Source organism: Pollicipes pollicipes, unplaced genomic scaffold (genome assembly GCF_011947565.3).
Source record: "Pollicipes pollicipes isolate AB1234 unplaced genomic scaffold, Ppol_2.1 Scaffold_4740;HRSCAF=5597_pilon_pilon_pilon, whole genome shotgun sequence".
NCBI lineage: Eukaryota > Metazoa > Arthropoda > Thecostraca > Pollicipedomorpha > Pollicipedidae > Pollicipes > Pollicipes pollicipes.
Window position 1 is genome coordinate 33,199,341 of NW_023596545.1, and position 21,543 is coordinate 33,220,883.

General features: G+C 62.1%; 1 protein-coding gene across 3 annotated transcripts in view; it reads right to left on the minus strand.

The window, feature by feature from the left end:
• The window catches only part of LOC119098739 (protein TANC2), a 73,736-nt gene that overhangs the window by 9,638 nt on the left and 42,555 nt on the right, over positions 1 to 21,543 (minus strand). For 2 of the 3 annotated variants that reach the window (XM_037221758.1, XM_037221756.1), the window contains exons 2-5: positions 10,643 to 10,810; positions 5,479 to 5,594; positions 4,797 to 4,902; positions 3,386 to 3,520 (exon numbers count right to left, since the gene is read on the minus strand). In XM_037221758.1, coding sequence (XP_037077653.1) covers positions 3,386 to 3,520; positions 4,797 to 4,902; positions 5,479 to 5,594; positions 10,643 to 10,810 — 525 coding nt within the window. Of the gene's footprint in view, positions 1 to 3,385; positions 3,521 to 4,796; positions 4,903 to 5,478; positions 5,595 to 10,642; positions 10,811 to 13,875; positions 14,102 to 21,543 lie in introns of those variants that run through there. The other variant, XM_037221757.1, reaches the window with a different exon arrangement.

The following is a 21,543-nucleotide window of genomic DNA, read 5'->3' on the forward strand; positions in this document are numbered from 1 at the left end:
CGACACCTTGTTCTGTTTCATAACTCTGTCTTTACAACATCTATCTTCGAGAGCGCCATGTTTTTTGGACATCTGAGTGAGCCTCTGGGTTGGGCGTTGTGACACGAATCCTTTGGCACCAGATCACGCTTCAGATGGTGTCGCCACATCTCCGCCATCGCCACACCCCGCCAAAGTGGACAGGACACCACGAACACCCGTCCGACACCTGGTCCTCGGATTGCCCCCCCCCTCCCCCCCCCCCCGCCCGCGGATCGGCCCTGCGTGCCCCGCGCCCTCTCGTCATATGCCCGATTCGCCGACCCCTAGTCAGGCACGCCCAGCGCATGCCAACGCGCTTCTCTCTCGGCTGGTGCCGGCCGGCCGCTCTCATCCGGAGTTCAAGCGCTGCGTGACCCCTCGGTCTGTGGATCGGTGCGTAGCGTCCCCCGCCAGCACGTGGTCATATCAGCTTCAGGTGCGTTATCTCGCGCGACTCTCACACAGCCTGGCACCAGCCGGCCGCCAGTCAAGAGAGGCAGCCGCCGGAAAGAGCGACGGGGTTCGTGGCTGAGGCCTTGGCTACATGCACTGCGAAGGCGGCGACGATAAAGGTATTTGTATGATCCAACGGAAACAGTGAGCGGCACAGACGAAATCAAACAGCTTTGCAAAGAATCAACATGCCGGCGCTTTTAGCATTCGCACATGAGCAAAGAACCGGCGGAATGACAAATGCTCAGACTACATGGCGTTGCTAAGTAAACATGGCCATTAACAACGCCTCTGCTGTGAGTCCCCGTTGACAGGCCAAAACGCATGCTATCGTGGTTCTGCGTAGTAATAACCACTGCCATGTTCACTCTGACAACGCTCACAATCTCAGCGACGCGGGCGTCAATCTCCAGCTTCACATGATGTTTGCGTAGCCAAAGGTGCGTACTCTGGGTCGCGGAGCCGTTGGAGGGGGGGGGGGGGGGGGGGGAGTTAAACGGCCTGTATTACGCGCCACGCGCCCCGGGAGGGCATGCATTATTCAGCACCAGACAATCGGAACCCGGCCCGCGGCGAGGCGGCCTCCGTCCGCCGGCAAAACATCGGCTGGCGGGGCACGGGCCAGATGTCGCACGCCAAAACATCCTCCGCGTGATGGCGGCACGCTGGAGGAGATCCCGAGAGGGCTAGGGTCGCCCCAGGAGCGTCGGCAGAGCGCTCATTTAGGACTGTTCAGCCCGTGGCTGCGGTGTGCGTCTGCTGGGCATGCGGCGCAGAGCGAGTGAGTGAGCCGATTGGCGACGGATTCTCCGGGAGCGAGAAAAGGGGCTCGCTGCGCCGGCCACTCCTGCGCTTTGTTCGCGGCACAAAGCAAGCGCCTCGGCTAGAAACGAGGGCTGGAGACCCATGCATAGTTATTCCCGAAAGGGACGCCGCTTTGAGGAAACTGAAATAGCTTTGTGTCCAAGAGACACTCGGCATTGAGGTTTCAAACTTCTGTATGCATCCGCAAGGGCTCTCGAGCTTGTAAGGCCCCCGACAGGTCTGCCGTCGAGAGAAGCCGGTTTCGGCGGTGCCCGCGCCTCCGCCTCGTGGCGTGGCATGTCCGGTTGTGGGCCGCGGAGTTTTCGCGGTGCCGGCCGGCGCTGCGGCGCGAGCGGCCGGTTTCGGCAGTGACCCGCCTCGGCGCGTGGCATGTCCGGTCAGGCGTGACGTCCGTCCCAGCGACGGTGACCGGCGGTCTCCGAGCGGGCCACCTGCCCATGAATAAGCGATACGGTCGACGGGCCAGGTACCCAGCAACAGCATGAGACGGCCGGCCGGGGCCGGTCCGGGCCGGTGTCAGCTACCGGGGAGGGCCACGCGGCAACGGCTGACGCGGCGTCGCGGGCAGTCCGGTGTCAGCGGCCGGTCAGGTGCCTGTCAGGTGCCCCTCCTCAGCGGGTGATCGGGTGCCAACCTGTTGTCTGGCGCCGCCGGCGGGTCGCTGGGTGGCCCTGCTGTGTGGGCGGGGCCGAGCTCAGGGAGTACGCAGCGCGCCATTTCTTCAGCGTTTCGAAGAAACACCGGGGGGGGGGGGGGGACAACGCCTTGCACCTAGTTCTGGCTGTTTTAATGAACTCCAGCGTCTGCTGCTCCATTGCATTCGGTTATGTTTGAAGACATACGAACCAGGCGCGTTCGGCAGTACCACACCATACAAGGATGCAACACATTATATCCACATCGCTTCAGGAACCGCTGCAAATAACAACGTGGTCTCTCCTTCGCTGCATGGCTGTAAAAACGCGGATAAACCTGTACAGCCAACTGCACTTACTGAGTAGACATGCAGCGTCAAGGTTTACACAGGCCATGCATGCGGCTCTTTCGTCAGCCAGCTGAACATTCAGTCCTTTATTGGCTCACCGCACACAACTTGCTTGTCAGCTGTCGGCTTATTGAAAAACATGCTGGCGACAGGTGTTACTCGTGTCAATACCAACATGAAATTAGACTATATATATGCCTTTGCGCTGCTGCAAGCACAGCACTCTTTTGAAAACAAGCTATCCAGACATCGACCTGGTCGACACCGCGCTCACGATCGTGCTGAACGCCACTACCTAAACCGGCCGAGCGCATGCGCACCAACCTAGCGTCCAAAGCGAGCCGAGTCGACCTATCATGGCGTCGCGGCCCGGCGTGCCGGCGAACAGGGCTGCGCGAAACGGTGACGTCACAGTCAGCGATCGCGAAGTGTCGTCGCCGACGCGAGAGCAGCCGCGCGAGAATAAAAATCGCCGTCGTGTTCGTGACAGGCCGGACAGCAAAGGAGATGTCAGGTCAACATCTTGTCAACCAAACATCGCTCTTCAGCTGCACTGCATCCCGTATCTCGCTGACGTCATCGCGACAGCGATCGTCACACCATCGGCACCGACTTCAGCGGCTTCTCGTGATCCCGTCGTTGCCTGACAATAGCGTCCGGGTCGCCCGTACCCCAGGGCCTCTGACGGGGGAGCGGACGGTGTTATCACTCGTCCCGCGTGGATCAACAGAGCCCCGCCACTCAGCCCATTCAAGCCCGATAGCCGCTATCTCGCTTTTTTAAAGGCGCGGCCACGTTTTGATCCGCCTGGGCTCAGCGGCCCGGCCGAGTGCCGGAAGGCAGGCGCCGCGGAGGCGGCCGATTCCTACCGGCGAGGAGAGCCGATAGGCCACTGCTCGGTCAACACTTCAATAAGGCTCAAGCGGATCGACCGCGCGATGAGCGGCGGCGCTCGACGACAGTGACGTCTTCCCGGTATATGTGCCGTCGGCTGCGATGTCCCCCCGTTTCGCCGAACCGGGCTCCCTGTCGCGGGCGGGGGTGGGGGGGACGCGACGCTGCTGAGCGCGCGGGGAGTGGGCAGGTCTCGGCCAGACTCACCAGACAGACCCTGCAGACTGTCGACGCCGATGGTGTTGGCTCGCTGGCTGCGGCTCTGTCGGGCAGCCAACCGCAGCAGTTTGGGGCTGGTGCCCGGCGGCAGGCGGCGCCGGCTGGCCGGCGGGGTCGGCAGACCTGCCGGACCAGACGGGGTCAGCGGTCACACGAGCCGGTCGCGCCGCCGGGGCGGAATGAACGGAAACATTGCCGGCAGTGCGTCTCGAGCTCACGATCTTTCGGTCGTGAGTTCCGCAGTGAGCTGAGTTACTGCGTGTGGACGGTGAATTGGAAGTGCGGGTGGGAGGCGGATACAGGACAGCGCCCGGCAGGCGACTTAACCGAACTGGGGAAAGTAAGTCGGGGCCAAAATGCTCGTCCGTGCAGACCAAGCCCACGGTAAATACAAAACCGGGGTTTGTACACGTGACAAGCCATGAAATCATGGTAGCTTACACGTGCCATTACTTAGACAGACATGGAATTGTCATCAAACACGCTGTCAAAATCGCGCGGAAAATCCTCCAATCGACATGTGTGACATCAGCGACGTTCTCAATCAGCTTAATCCCACGAACGACCTCTCCGGGAAAAAACATCGAATTTGTGACTCAACCTGAAGTGCAAAACTAGCCCGCGTCCTCCAGGTGCCGAGCCGGTCTAGAACTGCGGCAGGCGGGCAGCAGACATGACCGCGGCACGCCAGATCAGCGCGAAAGCGGGCGCGGCGACCCAAGCGACTAATTTGTCCGTGACGGATGGGCTCAGACCCGCACCAGGCTCGGCGGCGGGGCGGCCCCGGTCGGTGACCAGGGCGGAGCCAGGGGCGGGACGCTGGGGCGCCGGTCAGAGGCGGGAGTCAGGGGCGGACTCCCGGGGTGACGCGACATGTCTGTGGAGGTGCCCGCAGACCCGCGGTGCTTGTATGCCGTCTGATGGTAGCCTGAATCATTTCAGAACACACGAAGACGACGTCGTTTTCTTGATCCGATTCGGTACACGTACCACTGCGACGACGGATCAAGTACAGAGGCAATGCCCGTGTATGGCTCAGAACAATGTGAGCTGTTGATGGAACTCGCCCCGCCCTGTGCGCCTTTAAGGGGGACGGACCAGCAGAGGAAGTCATTCCTCCCCAGCCGTCCTGCATGTACATGTATGGGGGTTGTCGGGGTTTCCCACCGGGAGCCGACCCAATCCGACACAGACGCGGGCGGCTGCAGTCGTCCGTTTCCGCCCGAGGGCACGCTGCAGCGTCGAGCCGGATTGTGACGTCACACACGCCTACCCGACATCCGTACCACGCGGACCCGTCAAATCGCGCCCCGCCCCTTGACAGGCTCAGACGTGGGCGTCGCGAAGTTTGGCTCCTGCCGGGCGAACGCTGAAACGGAGCTCTCCACTGGCTGCTCACCACTGGGGACGCCGTTGCCGTTGGACATGTAGGTGCCGGTGTTGCCGAGCTCGCGCAGAGGGCTGGGCGAGAGCCGGGATGTCGTGACGCCGTTCTCCTGCCGCGCCTGCGGCCGGGAGGGTCGCGTCATCATCACAGGTGTCCTCCGCGGCTCGCCTAGGTGTTGTAACGTGCGGGTTCAAGTCGCCACGTAACCTCAGCGTTAGCGACACGATCGATCGGGAGAGCGCTGCCATCACGTCAGTTTCCGTCGGGGATTTGTGCCGGCCGGCCTTGCCGCTCGCTGCTGGACGCTGTGCGGCCCTATTAGGGCGGCTTACATGAAGTTATCAGCCATCGGCGGGCCGTGAGGGATAAAGCACGAAAAGAAGACTAACACCCCCATTAAACACCCCTGCTCTACCGAACAGCCGGACGCTGAGCGATGTTCACGGCGCACGAGCATCGCCGACAGGCAAACCGTGACAGCGGGCTGAGCCGACCGATCGACGGTCGAGCAATCGCCGCCTGACGACAGGCGCGCCGGCACGGGACGAGCCCGGCGCCGCGCCGGCGCCGGGGCATCGCCCGGTCGCGTCGTGCGCGGCCCGGCACGCGACGTGCCGCCACGTCCGCGCGCCGCCGCGGCCACGTCCGCCGGCGCGTGCCGTCACGTCCGGCAAGACGTGCCGCCGGCGCGTACCTGCATGAGGGCGGTCAGGTGGCCGTTGGTCTTCAGCTTGGAGCGGCCGTGCAGCAGGTTGGTGACGCTGGAGCCGAGCAGCTGCGCTGGCTTGCTCCGCGCTCGCGCCGGCGCACCTGCGGACAGGCGCGGACGGTGAGCGGCGTCGATCGGCGGCGACTGGCGTTTTTGCCGCGTGTGGACCCGCATACCACGCGCCGGTCGGAACCCGCCGCCCGCGGCGCAACAGCGAGCGATGCCGAGCAGGCTTAACACACGCCGCTTACTGATTAACCAGTCAGCGGCGGAGACCGGCGAAGGCGCCGCTGACGAGCGTGGCGAAGCTGCTTACCGCTGGCGGCTTGGTTTTCTGCGGACGAAAGGCGGCGCAAAGCTCAAGCTTGAGCTGCTACCGGCAGAAGCCGGATGCTACACGCAGGGTTCAGCACACTCACAGGGCAGGCGAGAGCGTTTGTGAGGGAGTTCGCCGGAGTTGAACCCTCTGCAAGCTGCCGAGACACGTCTCTCGGCAGCGAAGGCCCCACGCACGAGCCGATAAATAAGCTGCACCGCAGTGACTCTGCGAGAACGGACCTCGCCGCCTCGTTTCTCATCTCCGCGAGCCATTCGCCGAGCGGCTAAAGCGACGCAACGATGATGCATGGCCGGGCCGTGCAAGGCAACGGTGAGGAGAGGGGGACTGGACACCGTGAGCCGGTCTCCTGCCACGGGGACCGCTGTCTGCAGCTGCGCGCGCTGCTCTGCGGTCGGCCGCACGCAGCGCGCCGCGGCGGGGCTGATGCGAGATCGTGGCAGAGGGCGCCGGACGCTGCGCGCCGCGGCGGGGCTGATGCGAGATCGTGGCGGACAGCGCCGGACGCTGCGAAGCGGCGCGCCTCGAAGAGCGCCGGAGAAGGCGGGGTAGTGACGCCGACACGGGCTGCCGGCTGACCGCAGAGGCCGCTCTGGACTGCTGTCCGGAAACAGTGCACGTGTGTAGGGCGGTCGTGCCGCCTCTACACGCCTCCGCGCCAGGCCTCGGCATCTCCGCCGACCGGAGCCGGCCGCGTGTTCCGGCCACCCCCTGCCCGAGGCAGGCCACCTCTTTGTCTCCGGCGCCCGGCCCTCAGCACGCGGTACCAGCGCCGGCGGGCCGCTCGGCCGGACGTGACTGCGGGTACAGAGAGACGGTGCGAGCCGCCGGCGATGGCTGGGCGACGGACGCCCTCCTCGCCAGCTAATGAGAGGGAGAGCGGGGACTGAAGACAGGGAACGACGGTCACGCCGCCTGGCTCGTACCCTGATTAGTGGGTGAACAAGGACGTGTTTTCCTCTTGTGGTTTCTGTTAAGCGCTGATAAAGAGAACCGCGATTGAACTCAAAGTGTTGAACGCTGCAGCAGTTCAATCAGATGTGGGAGATTTACTAGTTTGTTGCTACAAAATTATCCACAGGGGTTATCCCATTAAAGGGACGGTTATCCCATAAAAGGATAAATGCTCCAGAAAGTGCTGTTCGGACAGGTCCCAACAGCACTCTCCTGCCACCGCTGGCGACGCCGACGACGTGTCTGTACCTGATCGCTAATCAGATAGTAGATAGCGCCCGAACCGCCACTTGACCACGCCAACACGGCGCGCCACTGCCTGTCCGCGAACCCAGTCACGCCCGCTCCCACCTCCCGGCCCCCAGTCCCTCCCACCGGGAGCCTACGCCGCCCACCTCACCCCCGAACCTAGCGCCCGGCCGCGCCGCCGCTCACCCCACCCCCGAACCGAGCGAGCGCCCGGCAGCGCCGCTGCCCACCCCACCTCAAACCGAGCGCCCGGCCGCACCGCCGCCGTCCGGACGCCACCGGACACGGGCGCGTCCGCCGAGACGGCCGCCGCCGTCCGGACACGCCGAGTCGGCCCCCGGTAATGACAGGCCGGCGACGGCACAGCACCTCGGCCAATTAACATTCCCGGCCAGGGAGCCGGCACAAAGGGCGCCCGCCGACCCCGGCCCCGGCCCCGTCCGGCGACAACGCGCCGCGCCGCCGCCGGCCGCTGCCGGGCTGACCCGGCGCCACGCTCCAGGTGTCCAGTGCAGGTGGGTCGCTTGACGAACGGCTCGGGTGGCGGGGGCGCCGCCGGCGGCGGTATGCGGTAGGGTGTTCGTTTGCGAGCGACCTGAGTGGACTGGGGCGACAGCCTGCGCCGGGCCCGCTCGCTTGGAGGCCGGAAGGTTGAGTGAGCTGCAGTTCACGGCGCGGCCAGTTTCCTCTTCCGCGCAGCAACTGTCGCGAGGAGTGGCGACGAGGAGTGTCGCGAGGAGTGTCTATGTGCGGAGCGCGTGATCGGCTACATGAAGCACAGCTCACGGGCATCAAGACTCTCCAAGCTGACATCGAGTCAGGCGTGGTGTCACAGACGACAGACGACGTGAGTTATATATGGGTCGTGCCAGTGGCCGTCACGTACCCGTCGGATTGTTTTTGTAATTCGATTGCCGCATGTAGCTATCATAAAGCCTGTGTACTTGGATACGATATCTCCGTGTGTGGTGGCCAAGAGACATACGTCTGCTGTTTTGGCCTCTGTGACAACCGACATGCAAATTTCCGATCAGCGAGACGTGGTTAGCGACCTGAACGAGGGAGCGGGGGATAAGCACAGAGCGCGGCCATCGTCGTATCCTGGTGAGGGGGAGAGGGGGGGGGGGGGGCAGCACCAGCACACAAGGAGCAGCGAGTGGAGGCGCGTGCGATGCTATCAGCCTCATGCAGCGACTAATCTGGGCTCAGACGGTTCTGCTGGTTGGCTATCGACATGAGTCACAGCTTTGGAAGTGATGGATCGAAAGTGATTCGATAAGCTTCATCGAACAAGCGTTGTAAAAGGGTTCTGCAAAACTGACGAGAAGATAAGCAAAGAACAGACATTTTTACACAGCCTGGATGTCATTTCGGGTGTATACATGAATGGGTTTGACGTGAATGAGGGGCTTAGACAATCGATCAGGTGGCATTTTGGAGAGAAGCAAGTAATTTGTCACGATTAACCGATTTGTCGGGAAGCAGCCACCAAGAGCCCAAGGCAACGACCGGATTCAACGACCGGATTCAACGGCCGGATTCAATTGCGTATCGGCAAAAGTACAGCCTTCAGAACAGAAAAGACGCTTGGACATCAGATAAGTTGGCGTAACACCGGGATCACGTGCGGACGCTGTGGATTACTCCCATCCATATCGTGGTCGTGACAGAATTTATCGCTCATGGGCTGGCACAGCGCGAGACCAAGCGCTGGAAGGGGCTCTAACGGGCAATAGCAGGCGACGTTTGCCGAGTTCAAGAGCCTGCTGCACGTCCGTATCGGAACGGCTGCTTAGCCGCACAAGGGCTTTGGTCCGTTGACACCACCTCAGGAGATCAGCGTGGAGGAGAGCGCACCTGGACCTGAGCGGACGGCGCCGCATCGGTAGCCCATCGCGCTCCACCCGTCTCTCATTGGGAACCACGTGCCCGTCTGCTACCACGGCTGCACTTATCAGCCTTCAACGGCTGCTGTTTTCTCTGAAGTCCTGCCAGACACCTCTTCACATGACGTCCCCCGAGCCGGAAGTTGCAGAATCTCGGCACCTATCGCCTCTTCGCAGCGGCGCATCGAGGCAGAACGCAGCGGGCGACAGCGTGGACGACGTGAAGTAACTTACAAAATGCGGCAGCCGGACAAGCTGTGTAACTATCGCGTTGGCGCCAACGCCGGCGTCGGACGCGAGCCAGAGCAGTCCAGGCGAGCGGCATGGCCCTGACGTTGATTTCCTGAGTCCGCCGCCTCACCTGCCGGAGCAGGCGTCACGCCACGGCGCCGCCGCCGGCGGAACAACGTCACCGCCAGACTGACACCCTATCAGGCGCCGGCCGGTCGCGCCAGCCGATGACCTGGCGGCGGCGACCGGCTGCACGGAACGCATCGAGGGGGGGGGGGCGGCGGAGCGATAGCGGAACGGCGGCTCCTATCAATCAGAGGAGGGGTTTAGCGACCTTAAGACGAAAGGAATCACCCGCGACAGACAGGCACCGCCGCCGGCCGTCCCCGGTCACCGCCCTGATGCCGGGCGGCGGAGACCCGACCTTAGAACGGCGACGACATCGAACGCCGCTTAAAAGGTGCAATCGCTGCAGACAAAGGGCTGACGGTGTGGTGCGAGGCAAAGGCGTACCGAATGCGATGGAATTCCGATGGCGTGAGGGTGCTCTTAAGCGACTTCGGCCCCTGTATGTTGTCGCATAACGGTGCGTGGAAGGGAGGAAGCAATGTCCTTCGCGCAGTCTTTGTAAGTCGGCGATCGCCGAGGCGAGAGCAGCCGTCACTACGACGATGTTGGACATTTAAAGTGATAAAAGCAGTGAGAATAGCTAGCTCGAGGTTGGAACAGCTCACTGCGTGCCTGTTAAGTCCACTGTGAGAGCAATTCGTATATATCCCACCACCTCATCAGCTGGGTGACTGTCATGTCCATGTCAAATCTGTGTCAGTAATGAGCCGATGCAGCCAGTGTTAATGACACCAATTTCCAAAGCGCGCGTTTTCCGGCCATCTCGCCCGGCGGAGCGAGCCGGCGGGTGCGCGCAGCGGGCCTCGCGCGATGAAGTCGGAGACGACACACGTGGGTGGCAACGACGGCCCGGCAGCTGGCACCGGCTCCTCCCATCGCTACCTTGTTTCGGAATGTCCCGCTGGGCAACATACTGCAGCCAATCTGCTCGATCTGCCACTACCCGCCCACCCCAGCCGGCCCAGTCCTTGGCAGCAGGCCTTGTCAAACTCGGCGCGATAAGGCACGGTCGCGCCACAGAAACGGGCACTGTTGCGGGAACATTTGGTCGTGGCTCTGCCCTGCCCGTCGGTTGCCTGTTTAGCTTCGAGTTCGGCGCTGTAGCAGGGTGGCATGGCAACCAGCCATTCGCTGCTTTTAGGACAGTTATACACAGGATAAAAGTGGGCTAACGCTGGCCATAGCCGCAAAGCACAGCGTGTCCAGACACCCAAACCTTCATCTACGTGTTAGCCCCCGGGGGCTCTCTACAAAATAGAGCACGAGGACATCGAGAGCAGGAGAGAACAGAACAGAGTAACAGAGCATTAGTGCCGGCGAGCCGGGCCGTGCAGTGAACCCGGGCCAATCTCGACCAACTCACCGTCGGCAGAGCAGAGGGGACAGCTCTGGCAGCGCGTCATGCAGCTGTAGCAGCGCTCGTGACCGCAAGCGTCTGTGATCTTGCGCTTCATCGCCTGGTCGAACGGCACCGAACAGACGAGACACGTGTCGGCCAGGTCGGCCGCCAGGTGGCGCTGAGCGCCCACGTCTGCAACAGAGCGGACGGCGGTGAGAGGGAGCTCACAGACGGGCAGGCGGGATGTGCAGGGCGCTCACTGGATGGTGGGGAAGAGTGGTGTCCACTGGTTAGTGGAGGTGAATGGCGCTTCTGATGGTGGGTGCGGTAAGAAGCTGACTGACACCAGAGGCAAGCCGGTGAGGTAAGAAGCTTAATCACCGGAAGCAAGCGGGGTGAGCAAGATGCTCACCGACGGCAGGTAGGGTGAGAAGGGCGCTCATTGTGGATGGTGAGGGGGCACTAATGTATGGTGAGCGCATGAAACTAGATATTACCACAGGCGAAAACATGAATGAGCACGTCCGTTGGGTGACATGATGTCCAATCCCAGCTACCTACACTACCGGACCACTGCACCGCGTTTTCACATTAGAGCACATATAATCAAATGCGTTTGACTCCGGTGCCACAGGCTCGCAGCATCACTGCAGTGCATTTAAAGCGACACCGGCGACTAGCGTGACACGCACGCCTCACGCAGCCTCACGCAGCCCCACGCAGACGGCAAGGCTCGCCTCACGCAGCCTCACGCCGAACGCCCAGTCCACAACGGCGCCCAACGGCCGCCAAACCGGACTGGGTCGGACGCGGCTGCTGATCAGCCCTGACGTAAATAACGCCGATGTGGCGATAGCGGCGCTGACACTCCGCACCCGCCGCGTGTCGGGGCGCTGCCCGTCCACCGCCTCTCCTTCCGCCCCGAAGCCGGGCCGCAACAGGTCGGCGGGGCCACAGACCGGCTGCCGTTCCCATGCAGCGTCGTCAGCCCGACCGCAGCCGGCGAATCCGCCTCCCAGAGCGGGCAGCCGACAGGAAAAGCGCATTTGTCGCTAATCCATCGTGCCGGCGTCCAAATAAGGCGGCGGTCGCCGCGCCGCCGCCGAGAACCCGTTCCTGCAGGGCGGTTGGTCCCGGCGGCGCCATGACTCAGCCTGGCGTGCTCTCCGGCGGCGGCGGCGGCGCTGACGACCCCCTCCGCCGCCGCCGCCGGTGGCCGGCCGGCCTCGCCCGTCACAGCGACCCGCCGGCCGCGGCGAGCGATGGCGCGCGCGGACGGCGCGGACGGCGACGGATTGAGACGCGCCCGGCTGCTGAGGTGTCGCGGCGGATGGGTGGAGTCGCTCGGCGCCGGGCGACGCCGCGGCGCGGACAGGTGTGCAGGTGGACAGGTGGACAGGTGGACAGGTGTGCAGGTGGCGCTGCAACGCCCGCGGGAGGTTCCGGTACGGCCGGGAATGCGTGGCGACGGGGCGCGTCACCGCAGCCGCGGCGAAGGCCAGCAGACCAGATGAGCGACGCGCTCAAACTGCGCGCCGCCACACCTCGCGCAGCAGATGTGCGATGGTGTTTCCCTGGAGGCTGCGATAGCGAGACGCAGATCGCGCACACTGCGAGGGCCAGGTCTCACCAGCTAAACCAGGGACTGGGAGCCAAGGGTCCGCACCCCAGTCTCCTCCCCTCCAATCAGTGCCGGTTTGAATTCGTCTGCGGTGGCGGCTGGTTGCCACGGGCCGCGTTGTCCGGCCATCATTCGGCCTCAGCTCGACCGCAGCCGTGTGGAAGACATGTCGCTTTTTGTCCCGCTCGGCCGGTTTGTGATTAAATGGCCGCGACTGGATTGCCCCCCCCCCCCCCAACCGGCCTTCGCCGCCGCCGAAACGGGACGGCTTGGGGGGGGGGGGGCGTTTTTTCACAGGGACGCTTTGTGCCGGGCGCAGCCAGGCGCGCGCGTGCGGCTGCCAGCCTGCCAGACAGGCGGACTTGTGGCCGCCCGCCCGCCACCGAGAGCCCTTCGAGGTGTTCCGCCTGACCGGGCTGGGCAGGGAGAGGGCGCTTATCCCGGCTCGACCCCGAGCTACGAACTCCGCGGCGTCTCTGCACGGGCCTTACTCAGAGAACGTATACGCTTAGCATCGCTGCGGTACTATTTCAACAGCCGCGTTGGCAAAGCGAGACACGGTCCTGCGCGCATGCGAGATGGGAAGCCGACAACTCAGCGACTTCATCGGATCAGTGTCTGACGACAGACCCCGGCTACACCTAGATGACACACTAAATCAACGCCAGCGCGACACAGCGTGGCGCAACGCGTGAAACTAACCCGCTTAGGTGAGTCTGACCCCGCGTCAGATGCTTAGTCATCGGATGTGGCAAGCTGAAGATGAGCCCTGATGCGGCAGTTGGTCGTGTCCGTGGGTGGTACTGCAATGTTGCAGTGCAGCGACATTCGTAATGCACAGTAAAACCCCTATGCGTGTTGGATTTTTAGGTGCCGTCCACGCAGTTTGTCGTAGTTTTAACTCGCGGCGGTCTTTCATGCTACCATATCAATGCTGCAAGCCAATATAATGCGGCCGTCATTCCAGTCATGCGGCTGCAAAAGGGAACATCCCATTTGCATTATTTCAGCGAGATTATCACAGTTGGCATTTAATCACCGAGCCATGAGCATTGCCGAATGGCAACGGCCGATAGCATGCGTAAATGAGGCTTGTGAAGAGCAGCAATGACGGGCAGCAGCCATTCGTCGAGACAAATGCCGCGAGACGTGAAGACTTGAAGGGTCGAGCTTGACACCCCCATTCAACACTAACTAATAAATCAAGATGAGCGGGCTCACCTAGATTTTTAAGCAGTAAATTTTGGATGCTAGTAGTAAATTTTGACTGAGGCAAGTCTCGTGCCTATTGAGTTCTAGCGCACATGTAAACGTGATGGCTAGATCGTTCGTTCCCACACCGTAAATAGCCGACATGCTGGAGCCGATTTAGCATAATTTGGACTAATTGGCACATCAGACGTGTTCACACGCTAGTATGCTATTTCGAGCCGCCCGAGGCTCCATTTCACACTTAGGTTAATGCGATGTCAGAGTTCGAAGGTGAGGCTGTAAAATGTCGCACCAAATCCGCGGTCCGCCAAACGAGACGGAATAAATCGTACGGCGGAGGCATTCTGTTCATTTGCAGGCAGTTCGGGTCACACCGAACGAATCACATGCTCATCGACACAAATGTCCAGTAAGGCGTCATTACCTTGATACTTGGCGCTGGCCATAGTCGTCATTTCGGTGGCTAGGAGCGACCCCTGGTCATCACAGTACTTCGTGCGTCAGGACACTGATCAGTGGGCCTCTCGGCCAAACGTCGCGCACGAGCGTCAGTGGGATCACCTCGACTGCGTGTGCACAGACCGTCAGCGAGACCGCTCCACCACTCCGATCCGCTCCGCACACGCGCCGCCAGACCACCGCCTCCCGCGCCCTTCGCACAACTGCCTTGACGCCGGACGCCGGGACCGTTCATTCAGATTCCCGGCCCCGGCAGCGGTACGGTCTCCGACACGGTGACGCACGGTCGGCCCCTCCGCTGCCTGCCCTCCCCCTCGATCCCGCAGCCGCCGCCCCGGCATCCAACAAGCATGTGCTCGCCAAATGCCCAAAACATGCTCGGCAGGATCACCGCCGCCCCTTAGCGCTCACCCCCGTTGGGAGCGGCGTTTGTGCCGGGGCGCGGACGTGCTGCCAGAGACCGTACCGCCAGGTAAGACGGCACGCTGCCGTCGGTGACGTCACGGGCTCTCAGCGTTTCTGCAATGCCATTGAACGCCCAGATGCGGTGTCGATATGCAGGCGAGCCCGAGGGACATGGACGGCCGCCATGCCATGTAAGGCCGCGCTGGCTGGCGGCCGAGGGCGTCACCGACGTGCGCCAGCGCCGCTCCCCAGTGAGGCTCCACCCCGACCCGGAAACGGCCCCACGCCGCCCCCGGTCACCGACTGCGACCTCCCCGCGGTCCGGTCAAGTGACGAGGCCGACCTGGAGGCGCGCCGGCCTCGGGGAGAGCATGTGACTTCATCGCGTTCCGGTGACTCGAAAAGGAAGACGTCCGGCCGGCGGGGCCACGTGATGACACACAGTTTGTTAAATATGCGCCAGATGGGATGGCTTCTGTGACGAAGAGGTGGTTTTCCTGCGGCTGAATCATGTCTTGCCAATGCCAGGGAAATGTAGTGCCATATCGCAGGACTATACCACGCACTGGTGCGCTAGGAACTTCTCAATGAAACTCGCAGATGCGCCGCTTTTCACGATGAAAAGTGCGTGAATAGCTCGCAATGCAGCCGGAAGTCACGACCAAGCTCATCCGTGATATTTTCATGGTGTTATTGCGCGCATGAAAAATTTTCAATCATAGGAAGCTGGCACCCTTCAAGAACAAATTTTGCTTCATTTCACGGCTACACTGCACCAATTTCTCTCTTCTTGCTTTTTAAGCCTGCAGTCAAGTACACCCCTGAGGATTTGCGCTACCTCTGGTGCGAAGATAGTGCAATATAGTATATAACAAAGTACTGCATTCGGTCTTCTGTCTCATGCATCCTCATCCCACATCGCCCCGATTACCAGCTTGGCAGGTACATTTCTGTTCACCGGGCCGTAGCGCTCAAGATACCGGACTGCAGTGTTCTGGAGTGTTCGCAGCGCATCCAGTCCCAGTTCGGTGCCGGTGCGCTTCTCCGTGTTGTTTCAAGTTCAATATTTTTGGGGGAAATATCTTTCACGGATGATTTTGGTTCTCAATGTTGGACACGCACCGTGATGTCGGTCTCCCGCCATCGAAATATTAACTTCTCCTGAAGTCCCCTTCGGACCTCGGTGAGAACATTTCGGTCTCCAGAGTACCTTTAACAGCTGCGATTTTGACGCAGTGCTCCTGCTTCGGCTCAGCCTGCTGAACGGAGGGCACCCGCCCGACATCTGACGGCTGCGCGGGTACGCTGGCTGAGCCTCGCTCGCTGCAGACTCAGCCGGCGAGCTCCTTCCCCGCGCCGCGCCACGGCAGCGGCCGTGATGTGTTTTCGCTGCCTACCGCGTCCGGAGACTTCAACGGCCAAAAAGCCGCCAGAGCAGATCGTCAGATAGCTCGCGCGTTAAAAATCTGTTTGCGCACTTGGCGGCGCTGGTGCACAGGTGCAGCCGGCCGCCGAAAACAGGGCCCGTCCTGAAGCGACCCCCGCCACCGGCGGGACAAAGCCGGCGGCGTCCGCCCCCTCAGCGGCGCCCGCGTCCCCCGCCCCGACGCGGGAGACCCCGCACGGTTCCCACACCAGTCGTGTTATTTGGCGATCTGGTCACCTGTCGCGGCTGTTTTTCGCTATCTTATCGGCGTCGCGGCGCGGTCGTTTGCACAGGATGCGACTATCGGGGTAATGTCTGGGTAGTTGACCTGGTCTGGCCAGGCGTCACAGGGCCACCGTTACGTTCGGCGCGTGACCGGCACCGGCGCGGACGCCGCGTCCGCGCACGCCGCCGCCTCGCCACAAACCGGCCCCATCCGGGACCGGTGCGCACGTGATGTGGATGTTGTGTCGGCGGTTGCATGGTGCATAGCACGCGGGTTTCCTTCCCAGCTGTGGCGCGATTTGCCGGCTCGCACCCGGCCGCGGACATTCGAGGTGAACGCCTCGATAAATAACGCAAGCTGAGGAGCTCACTCAGGCCATCAGGGACAGTGGAAGCTTTCCAAAGTTGGGAGTAGATGTTTTTTGTTTGTTTGTTTGTTTGCTTCCGGTCACCGCTTTAAGGCACGATGCAAAGTCTTCAAAAAGATCAGAGTGGGGCGGAGGCCCAGTCCCCGCCAGCCCCGCCCCCCCCCCCCCCCGGTCCCCTGTACCCCCGCAGGCCGTTCATTCTGCTCTGTGCCAACAGAGCCGACCCATCCAGACTTCGCAGCATTGGCGAATCAGATGAAGTGAGGTAACACGCTAATGTCTTCATGTGACATCGAAGGCCTGCGGCCTTGGCGTTTACTAATTGGAACTCATAACTTGTTTCGGCACGTCAATCGAATGCATGGTACGAGCGCCATTTGCAGATGATGGGATGATATGCGCAATAGGCTAGCACGACAAGGATCACACTCACCTGTGGAACGAAAAACGCATGTGACGGACTCCCATCACTCTAACATGAGCGGGCGTGTAGGCGTCGCCCACCAGCGAACGTGACTAGCTGGCAGCTGGGCCCTGAGCTTGTGTCGCACCTCCCACCAAACGGACACGGACGGGGGTGCGGAGCGAAAACACGACGCGGGTGAAGATGGTCGTGTTGACGCAACTGTCCACACGTCCGAGAAGGGGGGGGGGGGGGTGAGGCGAGACAGGGAGCTGGAGTGAACTGGACATGGGAGCTGGAACTGAAACACGCCCCAATATGATCTTGGCATAGAGGTAATTTGAAAGTCTCGATACAGTTTGTACTTTGCAGCCAGCCATTGTAAGGGTGCTAACCAGCAGAGCTTTAGCTTTAGCTTTAGCTCCAGAGGATGATGGAACGGTTAAACGCAGATACCGGCGAGACCCTGGTGCCCTTGGCCAGTGCTTTCAGCGGGATTATCCTCCGTACACTAATGTATGGGACGACAATCCTTCCCAGAACAGCCGTTCACAGAGAGCACATGCGAGAAGAGAGGCAGGCATCTCTCACCGCAGAACTAAAACCAGCACGCTACAAGGAAGCGGGGTGGCTAGCAGGGCTGAAATAATCACGTATCTTCACATTGCTGAAGCCCTCAGTTTATTCACTGGGAGTGATGTTAAAGCTCGGCATTCAGCATCTTGCCGTGCTCCGGTTTGAAGCTTTCACTTGCGCGCAATAATTCATGTGCTCCCAAAATGCCTTCGCAATTACATATGCAGCGTCTCCAACGATTTCCGCCTCCTACCGCCTCCCTTATCGACGTGCGGCGCCTCCAAGCCGGTGGTACCACCGGGTCAGGTCACAGAGTCAGGTCAGGGACCAGTCGCGGAGTCAGGTCGCGTGGTCCACCAACGGGGTCAGATTACATGGACCAGTCACGGAGTCTGGTCCCGAGGCCTGGCCCCAGGGACGAGTCACAGTATCAGGTCGCATTGACCAGTCATGGAGTCCGGTCCCGGCCCCAGGGACGGGTCGCAGGGTCAGGTCACAGGGGCCAGTCACGGGGTCCGGTCCCGGCCCCAAGAACGGGTCGCAGGGTCAGGTCACATGGACCAGTCATGGAGTCCGGTCCCGGCCCCAGGAACGGGTCGCAGGGTCAGGTCACAGGGGCCAGTCACATGGGTCCGGTCCCATGACCCGGCCCCAGGGACGGGTCGCAGGGTCAGGCCACAGGGACCAGTCACCGGGTCCGGTCCCGTGGCCCGGCCCCAGAGACGGGTCGCAGGGTCAGGCCACATGGACCAGTCACAGGGGTCCGGTCCCGTAGCCCGGCTCCAGGGACGGGCCGCAGGGTCAGGTCACAGGGACCAGTCACGGGGTCCGGTCCCGAGGCCTGGCCCCAGGGACGGGTCTCAGGGTCAGGCCACAGGGACCAGTCACAGGGGTCCGGTCCCGAGGCCTGGCCCCAGGGACGGGTCTCAGGGTCAGGGCACAGGGACCAGTCACAGGGGTCCAGTCCCGTGGTCCGGCCCCAGGGACGGGTCTCAGGGTCAGGTCACAGGGACCAGTCACGGGGTACGGTCCCGTGGCCCGGCCCCAGGGACGGGTCTCAGGGTCAGGTCACAGGGACCAGTCACGGGGTACGGTCCCGTGGTCCGGCCCCAGGGACGGGTCTCAGGGTCAGGTCACAGGGACCAGTCACGGGGTACGGTCCCGTGGCCCGGCCCCAGGGGCAGGTCGCAGGGTCAGGTCACATGGACCAGTCACGGGGTCCGGTGTCCCGAGGCCCGGCCCCAGGGACGGGTCGCAGGGTCTGGCCCCTGTCGAGCCCGCGGCCGGGTAATTAGCCGCGCCGGGTCATTACCTGATGGCCATCGGGGCCAGCGGGCCGGTCCGGCCGCTGCTGACGCAACAGCGCAAACGACCCGCTGACCAGCGACGGCCGGCTGACTCACCGCAGCTGCTGCCGCCGCCGGGCGGACCTGACCAGGTCAGCGAGCCGGTCCGGGCTGATACAGTCTGCTGGGAGCTGGACAGAGCTGCCAAGCACCTGGCCACCTGAACGGCGAGGACGTATCTGACCAGCGTATTTGGTGGCGTATTTGCCTTTCTGTTGCGTTGTGGGCACCGTGACATTGTGGAAAATTCGCGGGTTTTCATGGCCGTTGGCTCTTACACGCATGTGCTGTCACCGAGTTAAAGGCTTCCCCTCACTGCCCACGGAGACATCACGTGTATCTGCTCCAGTGCCGCAAGGCATCGGGGTCAATCGGCCGTAGACGTGATGTCACAGCTCGCCCGACGCCAACACCACCCAGGCCATTTCCACCGCCGACGCTATCCAGACCATTTCCACCGCGGACACCATCCAGGCCATTGCCACCGCGGATACCACCCAGGCCATTTCCACCGCCGACATCACACAGGGCATTTTCACCGCGGATACCACCCAGGCCATTACCACCGCGGATACCACCCAGGCCATTTCCACCGCCGACACCACCCGAGCTCTTTCCACCGCCGGGTCGGCGTGACACCGGACTGGGTGTCGACACACGACACGCGCCGTGCTGGCCGCGAGATGTCTCAATCGGGGCGGCGGATGACCTCGGCGGACAGCGCGACAACAGAGCCGATCAGCAGAGGTCATCTGTGGCGCACCGACGCCCCGCCATCGCGTTAGCATACAGCGACAGCGGACCGCTCTTACCCGGCGCTCCCCTGTCGACCCAGGCCTGTCGGACCCGGTCTGTCGGACCCGGCCTGTCGGACCCGGCCTATCGGACCCGGTCTGTGGGATCCGGTCTGTCGGACCCAGCCTGTCGGATCCAGTCTGTTGGACCCGGCCTGTCGGACCCGGTCTGTGGGATCCGGTCTGTCGGACCCAGCCTGTCGGATCCGGTCTGTTGGACCCGGCCTGTCGGACCCGGTCTGTGGGATCCGGTCTGTCGGACCCAGCCTGTCGGATCCGGTCTGTTGGACCCGGCCTGTCGGACCCGGTCTGTGGGATCCGGTCTGTCGGACCCGGTCTGTCGGACCCGGCCTGCCGGACCCGGTCTGTCGGACCCGGCCTGTCGGATCCGGTCTGTCGGACCCGGTCTGTCGGACCCGGCCTGTCGGACCCGGTCTGTGGGATCCGGTCTGTCGGACCCGGTCTGTTGGACCCGGCCTGTCGGACCCGGTCTGTGGGATCCGGTCTGTCGGACCCGGTCTGTCATTTGCGCCGAGCCTGGTCGGAACTCGGCGTGATGGCACCGGTCGCCACGGACACAGCCAGGGTTCTGAAACGACGTCCGTATGGGGCTCCAAATCCCGGAGATCAAGTCCCTACTGGGACTTTATCTCCGGGATTTACTGAATGATATACTGGAATAAACGGAGTTTATTGCAGAAGACTCGTCGCCGACACCAGTGTGCTAGTCTACCAGCGACCAATCTTGGATGGTGACTGTCTTGAAGTACACCTAGCGTGCCCACTGTTTGCTTTCGGTCTAAGTTCTTGAGTTTTATCAGCAGCGGCAACACCTGCTATGCATTTTACCCGCAAGTGCTCTGATGCACGCCATGCATCCAAAACACGTGTCCCACTATATCCATCCCCAGCGCTCAATATCATCCAGCCGAAGCCAGAGAACATACCTGGATCTTGAGCGGCCAGGATCTGCGATCCCGCCCGCGGATACGAGCGGTGATTATCGCGGACACTGATGACGCCGTCAGCCCGCCGCCACAGCTCCGCGGTCGTTCGAGCGCGACGCGGCTGATGGCCCGCGCGTTAGTGGAGGTGTGTCACGCGTCAGCGCGCGCGCGCTGTCAGGCGGCGCCGTCTGTAGCAGGTCATCTCACCAACGCCCCCCGGGGGTGTCAGGCGCGAGGACTCATGATGGAGGTGTTTTCGCAGATGAGCTTTTGTTGGGTTGACCCAAGGCCGTGCCGAAGCGATATCGATTTCAACTGAAGTGCCTCAGCGTCCGACTGTTTTCGTGGACCTGCCGCCGTGCCGCCACGGCGGTGGCATGTCGCGGCGGCAGAGCGAGATCCAATCTACGTCTGTTTGATTGGCTAAAATTGCTGTGCAATGCACGGGAACACCGAGGCCGAACTGGTTTGAGATCATAAATAACTCAGCTGGCGTTCAGACCTGCGGAGGCCAGCCACTGAGTGGTGTGGTCTGGCCGACTCGTGCACACACTCGCGCAATAATAAGCAAAAGCCGGCCAATAAAATTGCTAATTGACACATACCAGTCAAAATGCAAGACGGCAATGATGCGTTTTCGTTTGAAATATGCACGATGATCGGAGCTGACGATTTATTATGCGCGGAAGAGGGCATTAAAGCACGGTGACTGCTGGCCAATTACGGAGCGCAGGTTTACCCCGGGCCAATCTCGGGCGGTATCAGTTCACAATGGTAACTTGCACAATACAAACTGTGATAATGCGAAGCACATCAGATAACCATGCCCAAATAATGGACAGCAGCCGCGGAACGGCGCCCTCAGGGTCCTCCGCACCGCACCGTCCGGAGCGTTGCGTGCCTGCATCCAGCAATTAGCGCCAGAGGAGATGAATGGGCGGGGAGCGTGACCTCCGTGATGCCCGCCAGGCCCCCTCCCCAACCCCGTTTCTCCCGCACCTAGAGCGTGCGGCTGCAAGTCACTTGCCCCTCATTACCCGCTTCGCCTCGGTCCCCGTTTGCTCAGGGCTCACAGGCAGGGCGTGGAAGAGAGACAGCTGCGTCGCGTCGCCTTTAATCAGCCCAGACGTGACAAGTCCCCGG